This window comes from Stereum hirsutum (genome assembly GCF_000264905.1).
Source record: "Stereum hirsutum FP-91666 SS1 unplaced genomic scaffold STEHIscaffold_16, whole genome shotgun sequence".
Lineage (NCBI taxonomy): Eukaryota > Fungi > Basidiomycota > Agaricomycetes > Russulales > Stereaceae > Stereum > Stereum hirsutum.
Window position 1 is genome coordinate 549,939 of NW_006763146.1, and position 21,371 is coordinate 571,309.

The 21,371-nt window shown below is 52.4% G+C and overlaps 7 protein-coding genes across 7 annotated transcripts; 4 read left to right on the forward strand and 3 right to left on the reverse strand.

Moving 5' to 3' along the window:
* Positions 1 to 29: 29 nt before the first annotated feature.
* On the reverse strand, positions 30 to 698 carry STEHIDRAFT_65713 (uncharacterized protein; the record flags this gene model as incomplete). Its single annotated transcript, XM_007308688.1, has 2 exons — positions 30 to 186; positions 247 to 698. Coding segments are annotated over 2 exons (609 nt in total), but the record flags the coding sequence as incomplete, so codon positions are not given.
* A 777-nt stretch (positions 699 to 1,475) lies between these two features.
* STEHIDRAFT_114610 (uncharacterized protein) lies at positions 1,476 to 3,199 on the forward strand (the record flags this gene model as incomplete). Its single annotated transcript, XM_007308831.1, has 4 exons — positions 1,476 to 1,771; positions 1,826 to 2,531; positions 2,595 to 2,772; positions 2,835 to 3,199. 4 exons carry the CDS (start codon positions 1,476 to 1,478, stop codon positions 3,197 to 3,199), a joined length of 1,545 nt encoding a protein of 514 aa, XP_007308893.1.
* A 212-nt stretch (positions 3,200 to 3,411) lies between these two features.
* STEHIDRAFT_65327 (uncharacterized protein) lies at positions 3,412 to 6,933 on the reverse strand (the record flags this gene model as incomplete). The annotated part of the gene is made up of 16 exons (XM_007308660.1): positions 3,412 to 3,709; positions 3,791 to 4,102; positions 4,164 to 4,321; positions 4,403 to 4,676; positions 4,753 to 4,768; positions 4,826 to 4,986; positions 5,063 to 5,149; positions 5,222 to 5,372; positions 5,475 to 5,826; positions 5,909 to 5,938; positions 6,019 to 6,131; positions 6,203 to 6,268; positions 6,484 to 6,570; positions 6,632 to 6,642; positions 6,704 to 6,758; positions 6,819 to 6,933. 16 exons carry the CDS (start codon positions 6,931 to 6,933, stop codon positions 3,412 to 3,414), a joined length of 2,286 nt encoding a protein of 761 aa, XP_007308722.1.
* A 635-nt stretch (positions 6,934 to 7,568) lies between these two features.
* Positions 7,569 to 10,005, forward strand: STEHIDRAFT_141895 (uncharacterized protein; the record flags this gene model as incomplete). The annotated part of the gene is made up of 2 exons (XM_007308832.1): positions 7,569 to 8,303; positions 8,393 to 10,005. 2 exons carry the CDS (start codon positions 7,569 to 7,571, stop codon positions 9,812 to 9,814), a joined length of 2,157 nt encoding a protein of 718 aa, XP_007308894.1. The 3' UTR covers positions 9,815 to 10,005.
* A 934-nt stretch (positions 10,006 to 10,939) lies between these two features.
* STEHIDRAFT_114613 (uncharacterized protein) lies at positions 10,940 to 13,004 on the forward strand (the record flags this gene model as incomplete). The annotated part of the gene is made up of 7 exons (XM_007308833.1): positions 10,940 to 11,107; positions 11,150 to 11,177; positions 11,211 to 11,233; positions 11,479 to 11,553; positions 11,620 to 12,248; positions 12,316 to 12,636; positions 12,740 to 13,004. 7 exons carry the CDS (start codon positions 10,940 to 10,942, stop codon positions 13,002 to 13,004), a joined length of 1,509 nt encoding a protein of 502 aa, XP_007308895.1.
* Positions 13,005 to 14,817: 1,813 nt separating this feature from the next.
* Positions 14,818 to 16,244, reverse strand: STEHIDRAFT_103359 (UNC-50-like protein; the record flags this gene model as incomplete). The annotated part of the gene is made up of 8 exons (XM_007308834.1): positions 15,998 to 16,244; positions 15,884 to 15,939; positions 15,794 to 15,819; positions 15,674 to 15,739; positions 15,475 to 15,595; positions 15,161 to 15,370; positions 15,061 to 15,101; positions 14,818 to 14,945 (listed from the first exon to the last, which is right to left on the reverse strand). The coding sequence occupies exons 1-8, from the start codon at positions 16,115 to 16,117 to the stop codon at positions 14,818 to 14,820; spliced, it is 768 nt and encodes a 255-aa protein (XP_007308896.1). The 5' UTR covers positions 16,118 to 16,244.
* Positions 16,245 to 16,426: 182 nt separating this feature from the next.
* On the forward strand, positions 16,427 to 21,219 carry STEHIDRAFT_124792 (uncharacterized protein). Its single transcript, XM_007308835.1, has 7 exons — positions 16,427 to 18,413; positions 18,501 to 18,648; positions 18,712 to 19,357; positions 19,423 to 19,653; positions 19,719 to 19,790; positions 19,846 to 19,905; positions 19,976 to 21,219. Exon 1 carries the CDS (start codon positions 17,221 to 17,223, stop codon positions 17,650 to 17,652), a length of 432 nt encoding a protein of 143 aa, XP_007308897.1. The 5' UTR covers positions 16,427 to 17,220; the 3' UTR covers positions 17,653 to 18,413; positions 18,501 to 18,648; positions 18,712 to 19,357; positions 19,423 to 19,653; positions 19,719 to 19,790; positions 19,846 to 19,905; positions 19,976 to 21,219.
* Positions 21,220 to 21,371: the final 152 nt, after the last annotated feature.

Consider the following 21,371-nt stretch of genomic DNA (forward strand, 5'->3'; position numbering starts at 1 on the left):
TTGACGCTTACATATTGAAGTGATCTTGTTCAGGAATCGCTTTCATTGTCTCTGGGAAGACGAATAGCTCCGCTTTCTAGGCGTGCACGTTGCCTCATGACACTGATTCCCAAGACGAGATAGGACAGGATGCGAACAGAGCCAGCAGTAACGGCGATGGGGTCAAGAGCCCCATAATAGAGGTACCTGTAACAGCCCACAAATGTTTGGTGAAGGGTCTGAGTGAGCTTCAAAGAGTCAACATACCGGAGAGGCCAGCTCAAAGCTTGGAAAATACAAGACGTAAATATCAGGATGAGACATGCCGTCAGGGTGGTGTCTCTTTCCTCCGAATTGTAGTATTCCACCAGCTGGGGGATGTCGGCCACAGCGTCTAGATAGATGGAGAACGCCCACCAGATCTCCGTGAAATTGGAGTTATCCCCGTAGTGGAATACCATCCCGAGAACAAAGCACGTCAGCACTGTGTAAACAATGGTCCGCACGATGCGCTTTTCGTTTGGCGTGGTTGCGGTGGTCCAGAAGGCAAGAAGGAGGATGAAGACGGTGGCGAAAGACCCAAGGATGTAGAAGACCTTCATGATAATCGTGTAGAGGGATACATACATCCCAGTGAAGATGTCCAGGTAGCGAGCAACGAACATCACTGAGTGCAATATTTGTGTTGACACAGAAACCCCTAGCCAATAGTACATTGAGTGACTGATATCTGTTGATGAACGAACATGATCCCGAATGCTCACCTATGGGCCCCATTTTCGAGATTCTGAACCATAGCAGGGGTATTGAAAAAGCGAATAGAAGGTCGCCTCTGATACAAATCCACTCTGAGTCGGTGGGTTTGGGGGAATCAAAGTTTCTGACTTACCTGTAGTATGAATACCGAACCAAATGGCGGAAAGTGACATGTCTGAGGATTAAACACTTGGTTGAACGGTGGGGGTGGGTGAAAGTGATAAGGTGGATTGGTGTAGAGGAGAGTCTTGTGCCAAGAGCTGACTTTCCAAACACCGGCAATAGTTGACCGTACAAGGGACACACTGGTACGACACTTCTTTCCTTCCTGACGTGTCCAGTTGATCTGATCCCGGTTCACAATTGGCGCACGTTGCGTAAAAACAACTGCGGCGTGAATATTTGGATGATAGGGACACTACTGCCCCCTTGTTTTTATTCAAGTGTTCTAGTAATCAGCAGGACTGATTAGGAGAGCTCAATTCGACGGATTGTAGCGTAAGGAGGCAATGAGATACTGATGGTAAGTGCTGTACTTCAAGTTCAAACCGGAACGGAGTCGCTTCAATTTCCCTCTCAGCGGAGTTTCGGGCGTTGCCTGTGGCTGCCCTCCTGGACACGTGCCGGAGTCGAACAATGAATCGTCCAAGTGCCATACTTATATTGGAGTCATCCATCATCTCATTGATCCATAACCTCGACAGAGAAAAAGTAGACTGGTCACTGGCTTTGCAACCGATATGTTCCATAGGCTACCGGCCGAGATCCTCAGCGTCATAGCCTCTAGCACATGCGCCGACCTCCAGACCAGTTTGGCTCTTTGCCAGCTTAACAAATACTGTAACTCGTCATGTACATATTCTCTGTACGGCCATCCAATCAAGCTTTCGACAGACAAGGGCATGCGCAGCTTTTGCGGGACTTTGTTGAAGGACAATCCTGCCGATGGTCGCCCTAACCCGTCGATGGCGGTGAGGAGCATCTCGATGAGGGGCGACGGAACTTTGCCTGACAATGTCAAGAACGGGGAGAAGAGGTGATGTTGGAGGCTTTTGAATTTGTCAGACTTCTACTTATATTCTGCGAACAGCATTTTGATGTTGGATCACATTCGATTAGCGCTCAAGACGTGCACCAATCTCCACACCCTGTCGCTGGTTAGTCCCCGCGACCGTGACGAAGCAATCTCAGATGCCTTCACTGTGTTGTTCAAGGGATGTACCATTACAGCTAGCCAGGATTCAGATGGACTCGCGTTCCCACATCTTCGCCACCTCGAGCTCCAATTTACTTTCAATATTTCCGTCTTCAATTTCGTCGAGGCCCATCGTCGCGATCTACAATCCCTCGCCCTCTATCACGAGGCCGGCTCAGTCACCAACGAGCTCAGCATACTAGAAGAGATATTCTCCGATGAGCCTGGTACGGAATCTGACGATGAATCAGAAGGCCAAACGTCGTTCGAAACATCATCATACTCTCCGGCATACACATCTCTGAGTTGCTCTCCTATTCTTGTTCTGCACCTCATCCCGGGATCTCACGTCGAAAATGTCAATTTATCATGGTGGAATGCCGAAGACATAGACGTCGATACTCTGGCTCTCGACCTTGTTCAATCTTTGCAGAAGTCAAAAGCAACTCATGGTATCCGGACGCTGTCCTACGCGAGCAATTCGTGGAATTCGAACTTCATGAACAAGGCGCCAGAGTATCTGCCAAGACTTGAGCTACTGGGTCTTCTTGGATATCTGTATTATTCTCAAGACAATCTCGGCGGCGGACAGGACTTCATTGTATGTTCATTCTCGCTACGTTATCTGATAATAGTACTTCAGATGCTGATTTTGTTTCTTCAGGGGCCAATTTTCAGAGCCACGCACTCTCTGTTACCGTCTTTCAAGAACCTGAAAGTGTTGATATTGAGAGCAGATGAGTGTCCCGGAGGGACAGACCGTGCCTATTATGAAGACTTCAAGACGGCGGCCGAATGGGCGAAACTGTGCCCTTCCCTCTTATACGTCGTTTTACCTTTTTGTAAGCCGTGCTTGACTCTTCCTTTCGTTGATTGACCTTTGTTTACATTTCGTATTTTGTAGCCAGATCATCCTGGATTCGTGATTCAGAATACGACTTTTTTGTGCCCGATACCTTCATTCAACAATATACACGAGCAACCGCCTTTAGCTCGACACAACCAGAGGGCTATCATACAAACCCCAATACCCGTTACCCGCCCGAGTACACGGCGGAATTCATCCATAAATTAATCAAGCGCGAAGGAATGCTGATGGCAACGCAGTACTTTGCTCATTTCGAGAGGCTGAGGGAGAAGACGTGCGGAGTTGTACAACAGGTAGAGGAGTTATTGGACAATGCCGGATTATTGAAGGAAACGAGACGCGGTACCAAGGACCAGCTGAATAGGCTGGTGTATGGGGAGTATGACGCGGATGAGGATTGAAGTAATTCGGAAGGCGCATGATATCCCGGCACCTACTCTGCCTGGGAAGGGGGCGGTCCGACTCTTGCAGATTGATTATCGTGCTGTATGATAATGCTTCCGGTACTACCATGAATTCACTGTCGGTTCTAGACACGCGTGTGCGATTCTATCGCAGTCACATATAGCATGAGTAAACTCCAATCATCCCTCCCCACCCACCCACTCTCACTTCAAAAACGGCCATAAAATATCCCCCTCCCATTCGTCCCCACATAAACCTGTCCATAAGTTCTCTTATCCGCCGCCAACACCATCCCCGAGACTGACCCCAGCGCCTTCTCCTCCGTCGTAATCATGGCCCAATTCTCCCCCAGATCGTCCGTACGCAGGAGTTTATTGACACCATTGATAGTGCCAGCGACGAAGAGAGTGGGAGTGCTGCTGGTGTCGGATGAGTTGGGTTTTCCAACGGCGAGGGACCAGGCGTTGGTGACCGTTGGTAATGCAGTAAAGGAGTTACCAAAGTCGCTGAAAGATGTGGAGAGTGTATGAGAACGAGGAGTACCGTAATAGCAGCAACAGCGCAGCAGCAATGAAAGAATCACGTACGTAGAATGAAACACCCCAACGTTAGTCGAAACGAAAACCTCCCCTCCCTTCCACGGGTTCACCGCAATCTGCGTCGAAGAGTCCGCATCGCCCAACGTCGCCGTCTGCGCAAAACTGGCCCCTCCATCCGTCGAGGCGTAGAACGCAGATCCAGAAACGGCGTAGAACACGGTATTGTTCTGTTTGTCGGAGGCGATGGCAGAGCCACTGGGTACGCCGCTCGCTGCTGTGAATGCGGACCCGTTCTTGGAGACTTGGATGCCTGAGAATCCGGAACCTTGGGCCCAGAGAAGGGTATCACCCAGTGCGGAGCTGAACGTTGAATGATGTTAGGAATGAGTTGATAAATGAGATTCGGAGTGAGTGGGCGTACAAGGCGATTTTTCCAGAGTCTGCACTGGCAGGGACGTTCGGATAGGGGCTCCATGTGGCACCGCCGTCTGTAGATGTGGCGAGCGCACTACCGGCGATGCTTCCAAGGCGAACGATATTCTCCGGTGCAGCGCCCGCAAAATCGACATCGGAGCCCGACTACAGGACCGCCAACAACAAAAACACCGTGGATACAATCAGCATTCACGAACGACCCATGCAAGCAGGTAGAGCACTCACTCCAGGCCAAGTCGGATTCGAGAACGTAGGCGGCGAACTCGTCAAACTATCATGCACGAACCCCCCATCATCACCCATCGCCGAAACCAACAACGGTCCAGTGGTCGGCGCCGTGAGCCCCAGCACTGCCATCTCTTCGATTCCGGTGGCGAGGCTGGCTACGGTTACGTTCTGACGAGGGCTGGTGTCCCAGTTCGTTAGGTCGCGGCCGCCCCAGAGGGAGAGACCGGTGCCGTAGAGCCAGTGGTCGCTGTCGAAGGGGTCGATCTGGAGGCTGATAGCGGATGAAAGGTAGGAAGAGAATAAGGTACGATATGATTGACAACCGCGTCTTTGTAGCGTGGGCTTACCTTTCGATCATCCACCCTTGTACGAGAATCAGCTTCAGCCTCGTCAACTATCTGATTGTGGGAGAGTACCTACCTATCAGTTTCGTGTCGTTCCCAGTGAACGTAGTAATCCAAGGCGCGCGCGAGACGTCCCACGCGTATGAAGGATGGACAGCCAGTGTATAGTCCGGAGGAGGATAATCGTATGTGAAGATCCCAGTCCATGTGGCGCCGCCGTCTGCCGAGCGATAGATGCTGAATACGAGGCACAGATTACTCGTCAGTCAATAGATATCCTTGTTGGAAAGATGAATGTCACCGCATGACTTACTCGGCGTCAGGGTACCACTCGTTCAGAGGAGCGACCATGACGGTTCCGGGTTTTTGAAGATCGACGGCGAGGCCACCATAGCCATAACTATATTATCCCGCAGAATGCTGAGCAATGACCTACCGGTACTCGAGAGAGGTGATGTTTGGAAGAACGAACCTGTTGTCCGCGATTCCCTGTGCAGGTGTGATATCGACCCAAGAGCTATTCCCGATGAAATACTTCATCACATATCCCGCCGTGCCATCATACGGTCCAATCCCGTTCGCGTACGGGAGATATAACGCGTTTTCGGCTGGTGACAGGACACCTATGTACGACCACGTCTCGTCAGCGTCCTTAATTTGTATCTATTTATAGCAAGCTACAAACATGAAGGAAAAGAGGAGGAGGAAAGGAAGCAAGGGCTGACCATGGTGTGGAATAAACGTATTATTCTGGCCCTCTATCGCACCCCACGTATCCCCACCATCCTCACTCACGAACACGTTATCCGAGCCCATATTCGCGACGCCAACGAAGATACGGCTCGATCTTACAGACATTTCGGAGTTCGAGGCGAGTGTGAGCGAAGTGTTGGAGCCAGAGTTGGAATCGAACGTGATCCACGCAATACCCATGATATCGGACCCAAGGGGATCGGTGGAAGACTGGAAATAAGTCCCGACGGAGGGAAAAGAGGTGACGTTGGACCAGGTCAGGCCTGCGTCCGTGGATCGCCAGAGACCGTTACCTGAGCGAGCACCGAAGTAGATGATGTCGTTCTGTAGCCAGTGTAATGGTTCAGGTGAGCGTGAGCGTGAGCTCGCGCTAGGTTTATATGGAGGGGACTGGAATGAAGCGCACGTTATTGGGGTCTATGACTAGGCGTTCACCCTGATGTGCAAAGAGAAAGAACATGTCAGTCTGAGGAGTGGAAAAGGGTGACCGGCAGATGTAGTATAGTGGTAATGCACCATTCCTCTGCCGGGACAGTTACCCCCCAGCTTAAAAGGTAGCGATATCCTATCAGGGAACGTATTCCCCTGATCGCTCGACTTGAGGATGGTGCCGTTATTAGGGTCCCAATCTATCAGTCCACCGAGTTTAGCCTGACTTATATGGTTTATACTTATACGGGGGAATGACGCAGAAACTGACCGTTGGTGTACATTCCGACGGCCAGGTAGAGGTTGTTGGAGTCGATGGGATCGGTGGCCATTGCATCTATAAAGAAAGTTGGGATGACATGAGTGAGTGAGACGCCCCTACGTACGGAGAGTTCAAGAGATTGAGAGGGGTGGAAGGAAGCTAGTCAACATGGATATCTTGATGCCCTTCATCGATGTGGCTCGCCACAATGCATTGCTGAGCCAGGGCATGAAGGATAATTCATAGGCGGAAGCCTGGAAGAATGATATAGAAAATCAAGTCCAACTCACCGGCTCCCCAGTAGTCCCAAGTCGTGTCGTTCGCCCAGTCAAGCAGAGGTGTCCACGAGTCATCCGCGTTGAGACGATAGACGCCACCTGAGCAATGAACGCAGTGAGTTTCCGACGTATCTTGACGGTGCATAAAGTAAAGGCCAACCAATATCGGCACTGCCAAGTAGAGTAGTTTGTAACTTGTATTGAATATCGGGACATTGAGCGAGAGACATACCGAGCGTACGTGAGACCCTTTTGGGTCGGGTTGAAGACAATTCCGGGTATAAATCCTTCGACAGCCCATATCAGTACAGCATAACGGAGATAAAGGGGGCATGAATACGATATACCTCCACCTCCGCCAATAAAAACATTGTCCCAAGTGTACGCCTCCTGTGTGACGGAAGCAGCAACAGAGACCGCGACGATGGCTGGTACCACCAGACGTACGCCAGCAAATATCATTTGGAGTGAGATGGGCAGGAGCACGAGTGAAATGACATTTCCGTCACTGCTTTATATACAGAGAGGAGCGTATGGTCGAGATGTCGATTTCGCTATGACTTCGGCGTTTATGGGCGAGGCAGCCTCGGCAGCGGAGGACTTCTATGGCGTGACCTCCTCGATCCGAAACTTAAGCGACGATTCAAGATAAAGTCGACTGTGGTTGTGTCCAAAGAAAGTTTAGGTGTCGATGAGCAAGGGCGGTGTCCAGAGGTGCAATTGCAAGCGCATCTCAAGGCAGATGGTGAGGGGATCAGGTGATTTGCTGTGGTTAAATACGTGAGGCGAACCGCTATTCGGAGACTGTAGGTAACTTCGACTGCATGGTCAGAGTCAGAAGGGCACAAATGCCACGGCGGCGGCTCGGACGGTGCCACGCCAAAACACGCCTGTCACAGACACGTGATTTGACGCGCAAACAGTCGCGTCACATCTTGTTTACTGTCACGCTTTACAGCCTGGCTACTTTAGCTCTTGTTACGAGCACTCTAGTCTGAACATCTCAGTTTCTGCTTTATATCTCGATATTTCTCTGCATCAGCTTTGTTGTCTTTGCTTTGTTTTTTTGTCTCTGCTATCTTCTGAGAAAATTTCAGATGTCGAAGCGTGCAGCGGACGAGCAGGAGGAGTTCTGGACGTCCCCCGCAAAGCGTCCGCGCGACCTCAGCTGCACTCCCGCCAAATCGACACCAGCGCGCAGCTCATCTTCAGTATTCTCAACGCCCTACACGCCCTACTCCGTCCCCTCCGATTCGCCCACAAACCCCTTTGGCTTCAAACGCCGATCCCAGAAACTCACCCTCCCCAAACCCACTTCATTCGGCAAGCACCTCCCGCTCCGATTTCAATGCATCAAGTCTCCACACCTCCGTGCGCCACTGCGACGATCTGGAAGTCTTGTGTTTGACAATGATTTCAAGTCTGAGGGGACTTATTCTGTCGTACAAGTCCCGCTCTCGTACAGCTTCCGCCTCCTTCGACAACTTATCCTTTTCCTCTTCAACGGCGACCCGACTTTGCCTCCTCCCACGCGGCCAGAAGATGGACATCTATTTGAAGTTCAGGATAAGGTCGCCGTCTATCCTCCATACGCCAAACCAGGCCAGATCAAGCAAGGTCGGACATGGGCGAAGCTGTCGAGCGTGCGGGATCCTTACTATTCGGCACAGTCCATCATGGATCTTGTCGCGAATGCGGAGAAGGTCGAAGCGAGCTTCGGGTTGGATGAGGAGGATATGGAGGGAGGCGAGTGGCGTTGGGAGGCTGAGGAGGATTTCTCGCTCAAGCACGCGTTTCCGGACGGACCCAATTATAGGCGAGGGATAGTATACGTGAGTGGAGTTCACCTTTGCCTCCCTTCTCTTCACAACACTCGAAAATCTCATCCCATCTCAACTCGTATTTGTCTTTTTGAATCCAGCACCACGACCGCAACACAATCATCCATATTACAGTCTGCACCCAAGATCTCCCCGGCCGCAAAGGCGTCTCGAACAGACCCTTCCTATTCCGCGCCTTCGGCGCCATCCACCTCGACCCACCACCGAACCCACCCCTCGCCTCCCGTCTCCCAAAACCCAGACCTAGGATCACGCGTATCTTCCCGCTCGCGCCACCGCCACCTGCGGCTTCTTCTTCGGCCACGGTGGTGAATGTAGATGGAGATGTAGGAAAGGGTTCGCCTAGGAAACGAGTCGCGGAGGCGGATGTGGATGTTAGGTCGGGTGCTTCGCCGAGGAAGGCTGCTGCACCGATAGCGATACCGACGGTGCGTGCGAAGATGAAGGGGAGGGAGAGGGAGAGAGACAGAGCTGAGAGAGCGGAGAAGCCGACGCCTGTATTTCGCCCTAAAAAGCGCAAGGTTCTAGGCGATATAAGTAAGGACGCCGCTGGTGGAGGTGGTGGTGGTGGAGACGCGAAGGAATATGCGACCAAGCCTACCATCTTCGGAATCAAACCCTCCACCGCACTCTCCATCCCCATCCCAGGCCCCTCTCGCCCCTCCGTTCCATTACACACAACCGCAAAACCCATGAAACACAAGTCCCGGACCCTACAGCCCTCCCCCGAAGACCCAGAAACAATCGCAGCCCGTCTCCTGGCCGAAGAGGAAGCCCGCGAACAAGCCCGACGTGACAAGATCGCCCGCGACGAAGAAACGCGCTGGATGAGAGAAGCAAGCCACGATCCTCGACCATACAACAAGAATGACGCTTTCGAGCGGTTCATCTCATTAGCTTACATTCCTCCCGCCTCGCATTCCGATCCCTTCTACTCCAACTCCACCGACGACGATGCCGACAGAGAAAGAGCGCCACCATCCCCCTCCTCGTCCTCTCCCTCCCGGTCATTTGACTCCGACCGGTCCATGATGTCTACGATCTCTTTGACAAGTAGTTATGGATCGAGTCCGTACAGGATGCCGCAGCCACATCGGCAGCTGTATAAGTTACCAGCGGAGACGCCGGTGCCGGATTTGGCGCTGACGAGGTTGAGGGTGGAGAGGGTGGGGAGGAGACTGGAGAGGTTGTCGGAGAGCGGGTGGAAGGAGGTGCAGGAGGTTTGTAAGCCGGATTATGATGATGAGGAGGAGGAGGGATCTGAACAGGAGGGGGAGCAGGAGGGAGGGGAAGAAGGTGCGGAGGGGGAGGGGTTTGACGAGGATGGGTTTTGGGAGGGAGATGGGGAGGGAGTAGGTAGGGGTAGGGATGACGGTGGCGAAGAGGGGGGAGAGGAAGATGCGGAGGGAGAAGAAGACGCGGAGGGTGAAGACGACGGAGGGGATTGGCGGACTTGGGATTCGGGTTATGGTGATGGCGAGGGAGAGGAAGAGGAAGTATGATGTTGTTGTTGTATCCTGATCCCAATCATACATTGTCATTGTCATTATCGCAGCTGTCTTGGCTTTCGAGTTTTGGATCGTTTTATTATGTATATTTGTTTTGTTGATGGCTCCGAACCTCGATACGTAGATTCGCATGTACGGCTCTTTATAATAAAGGTCAAGCAATGAAGCGACGAAGTAACATTACGGTGACGGTACTCATGCTTCAGGAGAATTGTTTGCTACTGTTCGACGAGGTTCATGGTCATATCTCAACTATACATGTGTATTCACCGCTCTGATCTTATGGCTGTCTACCAAAATGAAAAACCAAAAAAAATGAGACTCCGCGGCTCGAGAAAAGAAAAGTCTGCGACGAGTGGCCCTGCTCGGAGCATATCGGACCATCCGGCGAAGGCTCTCGGGAGATGTTTCAGACTCCGAACCTATCACCTCTGCCACATCCACACTCCGCGAATTTGCCCTGACACTTACCATGGGAAGTCATCACCTCCTACTGGATGACTGTCCGTAGGTGGGTTGTGTAGATCCTAGAGGTTTAGATGCACAGGAAGGAGGCCCAAGTCGATTCTTTATTGGATGAGGCCCCTGTGTTTTTTGTTTCTGTGGATACAGAAACACTCGCCGAGTCGTAGACTGCTACGGATAATCACCCACTCTTTCTCTCACACCATCGGCCAGACTGAAATTCCTAGGTCCTTAAGGGCCTACTTTGTACCCTGAGTAAACCTTCCTTCCTTCCTTCCTTCCTTCCTTCCTAGATCGCGAAGTACCGCGCCCAGCAAGTCCGAACACCTCCCAGTTGCGGTGGCTCAATCATCTGACCCCGATAGTGGTCATGGATCGATGCGATACTACCTTCCTTCTCTAAACATCGATCTCATCACTTCTGTAGGAAGCACGATAACTTACGTGACCTTTGTTCCTTTCATGCACGCCGAGTGGCTCAAATCTACAGTATATATAAGCAGGGTCTGATCTTGCCTCCTTATCATTCGTGTAAACGTCAGGCCTCTGCGTGCCAGTGAGGGCCAACACTAACGTATCCCCCTGTACCTTGCCATTGATCTGCTTGACTATCACTTCTGCAGCGCTTTTCTGCCACTCAGACTGTTCTACTCGATGCCGGTACCGATCCAAAAACCAGCCACTTTCTCGGATGCGATGGCCATCGCCATTGCGAACGGACATATCAAGAACGCTTATGAGATCGCGAAGGTATATGATCGTGTTATGGAGTCTGGGGATGTGGAGAAGATACGGTCGTTGGATTTTCCGGCTGAGTTGATGGTATGGTCTGATCCCCTTTGTTTTCGTTATTCGTTCATTCAGGTCTTCATCTATGTGCTGATCGTGGATGGTTAGTGTGTCCAATGTCAACGACCGCCACTAGATACGAAGACCGGAAAAGAGAAGGTATGACTATACGTGTCTTGTTGTCAGTATTTTGAGAGGATGAGTGCTCATTGGCGTTCTTGCTTGCTGGCATATGTAGTCTCTATGGTGCTGTGAGCCTCTCAAGTCGTCATCCTTGATGGTTTTGCTCACGTTCTGTTATCACATCACAGCGGGCTGTAAAGCAGTGATTTATTGTAGTCGGGATGTGCGCTACCTCCCCCACGCATCATGTCGGTTCTTTTTCTAACCTTTTATCTGCGTAGTGCCAACTAAAGGACTGGAAGACTGGGCATCCGAGCCATAAGAAGCCTCATAAAGAGTCCTGTCCGGCCTTCAAGGTTTGTCTCCATGTCATAGAGTATTTCTGCCTCATGATCATCCACCTCATCCAAACGGGCTTTTAGACGCAGATGGGGCGAGTTCCACAATTTCAGCGCGTCGACTCTCAGTTCCCATGGCTTCGATCCGAATCTGACGGTGTCTTCCTCGCCGACTTGCTCAAGGCACGTCTTAGCCTTCTGGGCTCTGGCTCCTCCTACGGCTGGTGGTCCGTACGATACGAAGAACAGCCGCATGACCACGGCGAAGCTGAATTACACAAACTGAGAACCTCGCCTGGCATGGCTGCGGCTCTGTTCGAACCCTCGACTCGGACGAGGCCCGCCACGACAATCAAGAGACCTGTACCCGGAGCGTATATGCATGGAGAGATCATGTTAGGAGAGAGTTGGCCGACGGACGTGGAGGGATGGAAGATAAAAGAAGAATGGGTCCCGAAACTATTTTTTGACGAGAAGGCATCTCCTCCGAAGGCACCCCTGCCGGGCCAGGTCAAGGACTGGAAGAGCTGGTACGAGTGGCGTGGGCTGAGTATGGAGTCCCCCGCTGCGTTGTTGATGGATTATCCGCTTTCGGTATATCATCTACTTGTGAACGTGTTGAAAGTCGTTGAACCCGCACGTTTGAACGAGAGGCGTTCGGAGCTTGTTGTGCATTACCTCGGTGCGGAGATCGAGCTGAATTTTCTGCCATTGTATATATCATCCCGTTATCCGCGCGTTAGGCCGATACTGAATATTGACCTTGATTCGTCTGTTCAGATTCTCCGAACTCGCTCTCCTCCTCCCAAACGTTCACATCACTCTAGTTATCTTCGGTCAACCAGCCCACGATCTCGTTCACTCCGCCAAGGAATATCACCCATCTTCCATCGCCGCTCAAGATATAGTTTGGTCCTACAAAGCACCGAAACTGTCCGGCGGTGGTTCCATCGACATCAAGCTCTCTTCGGAGACGGTCTTGTGGAGCAGACATATCGTAATTCGGGATGATCAGCCCAAGGTCCCACATGCTGTGGTTGCTTGTAATGCGGGGTTGAGTACGTATGCAACTTGGGACGAGGTGATTAGGATGACGGGCATGTAAGTGCTTGTATCGATCCCTCAGTCATTCAATCTGTGAACGTTGTTGAACGTCGGACATGGACCCCTTCACCTTGGCTGACCGCGTTCCTACGATAAACAGGCTCAACATCCCATTCGCAGTGACGGACTACGCCGAACACATACTCAACGTAGCTGTCCAGAATCTTCAAACTCTGCTCAGCGATCAAGCAGCGGAGTGTCGCTCGTTTATGCCACTTGAGGCTGCATTGCTGGATCAGAGTAAGAAGAGGTCACGTCCTGTGACGATTAATCCGTTTCATCGACCTGGGAAGAGGTGTATACCGATGTATAGGGTTCCGAATTATTACAATGGGTTTGTTGTGGTTGTTAACGGGGGACATTGAAATGGGAGAAAGGAATGAGGCGAGCGGGATGCGGTCGGTCTTAACTGTACTCGAGTACTTATTTGTGATTGACGATAGAAATACACAAAAGTTGGGATATCGAGCCACAGGTTTCAATGCTGTGGGGTTTGAAGACGCGCTAAATGCACCCTCATAGCTAGTTGAGTCCAACATTAGGAGAATTTATCGATTCCCTCCCTTGACCTCATTCATATATTTCCGCGCTGCTTCCATCTTCGCGCTCCTCTCCGTCCGGCCAGAGCCTGCAGAAACTACTGCAAATTCGACTGTGTGGCGTATGATCAACAACAGTTTCTTTGTTCGCTATATGACCGAAGGGTGGAAGACGGAATATAGGACTCACTAGTCATCAAAGCATAATAGGTTTTATGGCTCTGTGAGATCTGCCAGCGGAGATTTGCGAGGCCATAAGGGTTTTCTTCTGACCATAGATAGTCGTTGAGCTCATCGAGCGAATCTAGTGCGGGGGAGGCAGACAAAGTGTAGATAAGTTCCGACGTTCAAGACTCGACGTTCAGGATGATATAATAAAATCAGAACAGAGAAGGAGATGAACGCAGACCTTTGGTGGGGACATCGATATTTGTTCGCACGGACATGCTTGCGAGGAATAAGCAGGATAGAGTGGTGGAAAGGAGATGCAGGTGGGTTTTCGAAGCTTGAAGGGCTCACTATCCTCTTTCTGTGGTTTTATACAGGAACGGTCGAAACTAGATGGCACTCAAATGGGTGCAACGAGACACAAGAGACAAAGGGGTTTCACTGACCACGGACATCGATAGAAAGAGCGTCTACTTGCCAACGCTAGGGCCGTCGCATCGATGCCTTGAGTGCCAGAAGCTCATGGTAATCGAGTGGCACGATTGCATGAAAAGCTCAACACGATGGCAACCTGGCTTTGGTCGCCGTGGTTGCTTTGTGCCATGTGTTGGCCCTTGCTAGGGAGCTTGACACGCCTGGACCCCGCGTCGTATTATTCTTTGAGTCACTTTGTTGCTCCGCATAACTGTATTCGGACTGTGATCACTTGCCGCTAGGCTCGCAGGCGGCAAGTCGTCAATGTCAAACGTCATGATTGCAGACCACGCAAGATGGAAACAGCGACGTCTTCGATCGGTTTGACGTGGCACTGCGGTAACCATATTTTCCCACGCACTGATCTCTGTGGCACCGACATTGTACCCAAACGCACAATTGAAGATCACTATTCTCCATCAAGAGGGGAAGGCAGTCTGGACTCTGGAGTGCCTCGTGTGATGTGCGCGATTCTACACGCAGTTCAGACTCTCTTCCCGTGGGCCAGACCTCCTAATGAGTGCTTCAAAGAGAATGTGGCGCGCGAGACGGGCAGCAACACTGGGTCCTGCTTCCTGTGCTCACTGCTCGCGGAAATGCGAAGTCGAAGGTCTGCTTGATTAGAAGATAAAATTACCTATCCTCTCAAGGATTCAACAAGCGCATATTTTCAGCCGCTGAGTCTAATTCCGCTCTTGTAGAGAAAAATTCGTCGCTTCGACGTGCAGGTCGCCGGGAACGTCGTTACGAGTAATTTACGGCAGTGACGGGTCAAAAACCAAGACAATGCTTGCCCATATCACTCGACCGTAGAAGACAACACGCCCACACTGTGGTGTAAGGTTCTGCTAAAGTGAGCCAGTTGCTCCATAGAAACCAAGGACCAAGCTCCGGAAGTTACCCGTGATGTAGGCCACGGGCCAACTCATGTGCGGATGAATAGAGAAGGAATATATCGCCCCGGTCAACGTCCATAAATCAATAACATTAGGATCATTCACAAGTCCAGATAAGCAGACAGTACACGCCTGCCGACGTTGAATCCCAACAATGAGACTATGTAGCCCACTAGTAAAGGCAGGAGTGGGGCGAGAAGCAGTTCTGTGCGTATGAGGAATGGGAGGGCTGTTGCGGTCCGATGAGGAGAACGAATGAGACGAGTGAGCTCTTACTCCATTGCTTTTTGGGGTTGTGGACATGGGAACAGAGGAGGATGGAAATAATGAGAGGGTGGGCTTACCATTAAGTCCGAGATATATGCCATATATATACTGCGCGAACCTATCGTTACGGGTAAGCTCAAGATACTAAAGCTGCAGTTGAAGGAATCACAGACGTACGCAGCGAGATAAAGGGTGTTCCCAACCCATAGACAGACCCAGTTGTTCTTCATGATTATGGGTACGAGGAAGAGCTGAGCGAGGTACAGCGTGAGGTATAGAGGGAAGAACGCATTGGTATGCACGTCGAATGCATAAGCCCATTCAACGGAGGTGTCGGCTGGTGTTGAGTGCGACGGGGGAGAGAGGAGAGCACGATTCGCGAAGAACCTATTTCAAGGGTGCCATGTTAACCTCAATCGTAATCGGTGTGGCGGTGGCGAGAATGAAGTTGGAGTGAAGTTGGAGTTGGAGTTGGGAAGAGATAGGTTTACCAGAAGAAAGTGGCCATGACGGCGCCCACAAGGAGGTAATCTCGGAAGATCATGAGGAATGCGAGTTTGAGGGTGTCGAGAATGCCGTATGACCACATGACCGACCAGGCTATGGCGGCCACTGTATAAAGAGCAGAGCAGGAGTCAATGCTGAAGTATACGTTTACGGCGCGAAAGCAACAGTAAATCGCCGACGCACCTGACAGACATGCTGCAATGAGAATGAGAATTGCGGGGTCATCCCTTGCCCAGGTGTTTTTGGTCTCTAGCGCACGTTCAAGTCAATCAAGAGTCCAAGGAGGAGTGGCCTGGAACATACGTTTGTGAAAGTACACGTTCCGATACCTGAACAGAGAGCAGCTTATTCGAGGACTGACCTTTCAAAATACACAACGTCGGAAGTACTCACACTCGCTTCGGCGCAAGGCATAGGTACGTTAACTGCCATGCTGCCAGCTCAAAGTCCTACCAAACGCGCGATAATGAGTTCGCGTCTGAGATATAGTAATTGTGTGTGACGTACCATGGAGTGAAATCTAAGTAATCTCCGAAATATGACTGGCACTCTATTCGTCACCGACTGGGATGGCCGTTGAGGAAACCCGTTCTGGTGTGGACCTGCGCTTGTGGGTAGAATGGCCATGTCCGGTTCATGGACTCTGAGAATGCGAAGCCTCGGGAAAGACAGATTGGTTTAACGCGAGATTAAAAAGACTAAAGAATAAAGAGAATAAGGATTCGAAGGCTGTGGGCGTCGAGGTCGTCGTGGCGTACGGTGGCAAGAAACAGAAATTCGAATATTCGCATATACGGACACCCATTATCGGAGTTAGCCGGAGAGCGGAGTTCGAAACCGAATGGATGATTCGCGCGTTGGCCACCGCGATGGCGTCCAGTTCTCGCGCAGGCCTCTCTTCTGCCACCACCACCACTACCACCACCGCCAGCGACAACAACATCACCAACAGCGCAACAAAATCATAACGACAATCATGGACGAAGAACACGAGGAGCTTGACTGGGGCCACGACGACGACGAGCTCGCCGGCAGTAACGTACTCGAATACCCAAGATCAGACGCAGAGGGGGTCGACGTGGAGGATGTGGTATCGCTTGGTGGCGACGACGACGACATCCAGGAATATGCTGACTACTCGAATACTCCCCTACAACAAGGATCAGGCAAGTCAGCCCCTCCTTCTAGGGCGTACTCGAGGAGCGAGAGCAGAGGAGGGAGACGTGATGCAGACCGTGAGCCATCCATCGGTACTCGACGACAGAGCCCGACACCCCTTTTATCGCCTAATCATGGTCGGAGTCGCTCCCAACAACAACTCAAGCACGCACTTCCACCCAAACCTGTAGTCGCTAGTCCTGCGTTTCCCATACCCTCGACGACCGCTGCAAGTCCCATGTCGATGGCTCGCAGAGAGAAGGAACGTCGGGAAGCTGTCGCGGACAGCCAACCTCCGCCGCCTGGATGGGAGGTACGGCAGTCTCGACGCGGAGATGTTTACTTTTACAACCCCGAGACGAAGGAGTCGCAGTGGACTCGGCCTGCAGCGCCGAAGCCGAAAGCCGTCGAGCTTTCGCCTCCAGCCCGAGGCAGACCAATCATCCTGCACGAGAGGCTTGTCAACGGTGATTCGTGGGTGGCTGCTATTGATGGTAAGGACACGTCGCCAAGGGCGGCCGGGGCATCTCATAGCAAGCTATCAGCCGAAAATCCATCAAGTTTCTCCTACGATGACCGGCACTACCGACCTGGAGATGCCCCTCACACTTCTCATCCTGATCTTTCCCCTAGGCTGGTATCAACACGCAACGAAGGAGCATTGTCGGTGCACTCCGAGACTGACCACCAACACAACATCGCTTCTCGTTTGGGACACCGGGAACATTCGCCTTCACGCGAAACCAACGGCCGCGGCGCTGCTGACGATCGTTTGCGCCCTGTCGATTCTGTCTATCGCAGCCGACCCCTCGACCATGGATCTCACACCACATATACCGCCTCTCGAGCTGATTCTCCACCGCCCCGCCAATCTGCCACTTACGACCGCGAACGACATTATCGCTCAGATGACGATCCTCACCATTCGCAAGGCGCTCCTGTGCGACGTCGGTCAATCTCACCAGCCCAAAACTCTGGCAGGTATTCGGCTCCAAGTACGTTAATCCACATCATACCACATTCCTGCACCACCCAGCTCTCGTCGCCAAGCGTGAAAACTCCTCCCGAGGCGGAGGACTCGCATCGACTTCAATGTGTTCGTCTCGAGAAGCCTTGGGGGTCGAGTCGCCGAACCTGGCACCGCTTGTTCCCTTGTTCCACCATTCAATTGGTCTCGTCTTTCGGTCGTTTGGTCGGCTTCACAAGACGCTCACACTACTCCCATCGGCCTCCGCTCTTTTATTCTTCATCTCCTCGTTGACGCGTCTCATGATGATCATCACCATTCTCAATACTGCCTTTTCCTTCGTCTTCTTTTCATGTCTAGGACCTAGGTCGAAATCACCCCGAATGGACACATGGACTCCAGCGACCTCCTCACACAGACCCTCCGAACGGGATCGCGAGCACGAATACGGTGCTCGATCTCCCCCGCCTCCAACTTTGAGGCAAGAGAGTACTCGCCGACCAGCCAGCCCTCCCCCGAGAGTACGGCCTTCACCGCCGGTGCGTCAGCGGGACACGTACATACCAGACGACATCGCCGTACCTTCCCGCCGTGCTCGAGAGCCAGACATGTCAAGGTATGACGAAGAAAACGAGGCCAAACGTCGAAGGACATCCGGCATGCGAAGCAATGATTCTGCGCCAGCTCGTCGTACGGTGGCTCCTGAGGCCGTGATCCCGCCCTCTGTGACGCGAACATCGATGTCTTCCTCTGGCCATGGCGCCGAATCGTACCCCTCCCCATCCGCAGACCAAACTCGTATGTATTCGTATCATTGCATCGCTCTTTTTCCAGACCTCATGTAAACCTCACCTCGTCCTTGGGCGTTACTTTTCGCGGTTCTAGGCTCTCGAAAACGTCTACCTCTCCCACCACAGCAGGCTCGGTTTCGCGAGATGTCCTCCGCCACACCCCCAAAGCGTCCGGATCAACCTGTTCCACCAGTTCCACCGCGATCTCCTCCGGCCAACCGTTCATACGCACCTCTTCCAAGGTACATCCTGATCATACATTTCCCTCTTGACCTGGTCCTAATATCTTGAGAAATGTCTGTCAGTGAACCATTGGCCTCACGGAACGCACCCCGAGCAGCTGCCCGTGATCCTCCCCCGCACAAGCCTTCGGCGGCCTTTGAAGACATGCCAAAGTTAGGCTTACCAACCCCTCCCGACAGTCATAGCCGTCTTCCTCCGCCCGATAGTAGCTCCGGGCGTGGCTTACGTGGTGATCGAGAAAGGGATAGAGAAGACGAACGCATGGATGTTGACCCATCGGATCCATATACCTCTAAACATTCCCCGTACGATGAGCCTCGCGCTCGACGAGATGGCCAGCCGGCTTCTTATCCACCTCGAGATGATATTGTGTCTAGAGATCCGGTCCCGCGCGCTCCTAGGGCGATGGGGAGGGAACGGGAACGGGACAGTGGTTACGAAGGTGTGCGTCGCGGGTCGGGCTCCCCCACGGCACCAGCGTACTCTAGACGGGAGTCTACGACTTCAGTTGTCGCCGAAGTCGCTTCTTCGAGGGCAAGGGATAGGGAACGAGAGAGGGAGAGGTCTCCGATCGCCCCATCGGCGAGATATAGGGAGCCTCCAGTCGCTCCAGCTCGACCACCTGTCGAACCTGCTAGGGAAAGAGAAAGTGTGAGGACTTCGTACGATTGGTCTAGTAGAGCCGAAGTCCCAGCAACCGCCCCTTCGGTTCGTACATCCGCCTCGCCTTCTATCCTTTTGTGTCTCATTCTCATTCGTCCTTTAACCGATAGATCCCACGCGAGCCGGCTCGCGCACCACGACGTACTCTGGACAACCAAGTTCCTAAGCTCTCTGGTACAAACAACGTGCCTATCGGGCCTAGAAAAGTTCAGGCACCAACTATTCCAACATCTGTGCCGGCGCAGAGACCGTCTTCGCCTATTAAGAGACGAGATTCGACGTCAGGCGTATCCCGGGCACCTGATCGTCCGGGTGGTTGGGATAGGATGGGACGACAACCGGTACGTTTATCCTTCCTGTGCAACCCCTCTACTCTTTTTTTGCTTGACTGAACGACTCCCGGTAGCCACCTCATATGCCTGTACGTCCTGCTATGGATGAAGATGCCCCGTCTGGGAAAAGACGTCCTGAGGAAATGGTGAGTGTTTTCTTTTCTGTGCCCCTATACCATTCGTGTTGACCACATTGCTTAGAATGCTGTCCAGATGTCTCCACCTCGTACACGTGCAGATACTCGACTCCCTGAACGAGCAGTAAGCGTTTGTTCCATACACATGATCACTTCTAGCACATTCTAACGCTCAGGCGACCTTCCTTCTCCAGTCTCGCTTCGGCCCTCCACCATCACTCGCGACACCGGCTTCCTCTTCGCCACCCGTCGCTCGCGACGGTCGACCTTTGACACCTGAGGACGAATATCCTCCTCGCAGACGAGCGTCTCCATTGCCGCTGCGCTCTCAAGCTGCCAGGGGTGTCGGCGCGTCGACATCTTCTCTTGATGAGAATTTTATACACCAGACAGCGAGGCTGCGAGCTTCGGATCCAGACGTACGGCCCCCGCCTCCGACCGGAACCCTGTCTCCTCCGCCGATGAGGGAAAGGTCCCCTCCGCGAAGGGAGAGGGAGAGGTCGCCGCCATCATTACGAGAGAGGTCATCACCACGAAGCGAGAGGTCACTACCACCCTTGAGAGAAAGGTCCCTACCGCGAAGAGACAGATCACCACCGCCGCTGAGACAAAGGTCACCTCCACCTTATGTGCTCCCTCGACGCGGGTCGAACATACAAGAGCGTGGTGGGAGCTCCTACGTCCCAGTATACGATAAGGATACCCCGCCGAGGACGTCTCCGAATATCCGTGGAAGGGATAGGTCTCTTCCGAGGGACCTTCCTCCACACAAGCTTGCACGACACGATTCCCTAGCATCGCGACCGCCGTATCAAGCCGACAGGGAACGCGAACGCGAAAGGGCGCCACAGCGTGCTCTTACCCCACCATTGTCGAATTATTCTGGCGCCGTCGAAGATCCTTCTGTTCGTGGGGCGGACGCTCCTGTCATGTCTTATCGCTCTAGGATCGACGTAGAGGACTCGTATAAATATCGAGGCATGGCCGATGCGGACCTTCACAACGGTCGGGCACTGGAATACCCTCGGGAGCGTCTGGAGAATGAGAAGGTAGATGGCCGGAACGGGAATGTCGCGCTTCATGAGAGTGAGAGCCCAAGGGATACCAAGCCAAAAGGGTTGTCGTTATTGAGTAGACTGTCTTCGGACATGCTACCGTCGAACTCGGGGAGGGATGAGGATGTAGATGTCGGGATGGATGAGATGGAAAGCAGGGATGAGAAAAGAGTGAATGGGATTAGGGACCGGGGAGATGGGCCAAGTGAGGTGCCGGCGTTTGTGAGCGGAGCGAATGGGGGTGGGGGCGCAGAAGGTCGGGGGAGGGGTAGGAGGAGGTCAGGGAAGCCGAGAAGGGGGAGACGATGAATGAGGTTCTTGGAAAGGGATGGCGGGCGTGCTATTACGGTGATTGGATGCTGGGTCGATGTGTTGTCTTGTGGGAATATCTGGCCTCGAATTTTTAATCTGTCTGATGCTCGGTCTTGAGCCCTTCTTGTGAATTTAAACATCATAGTTTTTTGTTGCGTCGCTCCTGTCGGTCGTTGCGTTATGTCAATGGCTCATTCAAATTAGTCCACGGTAAGGGTACAAA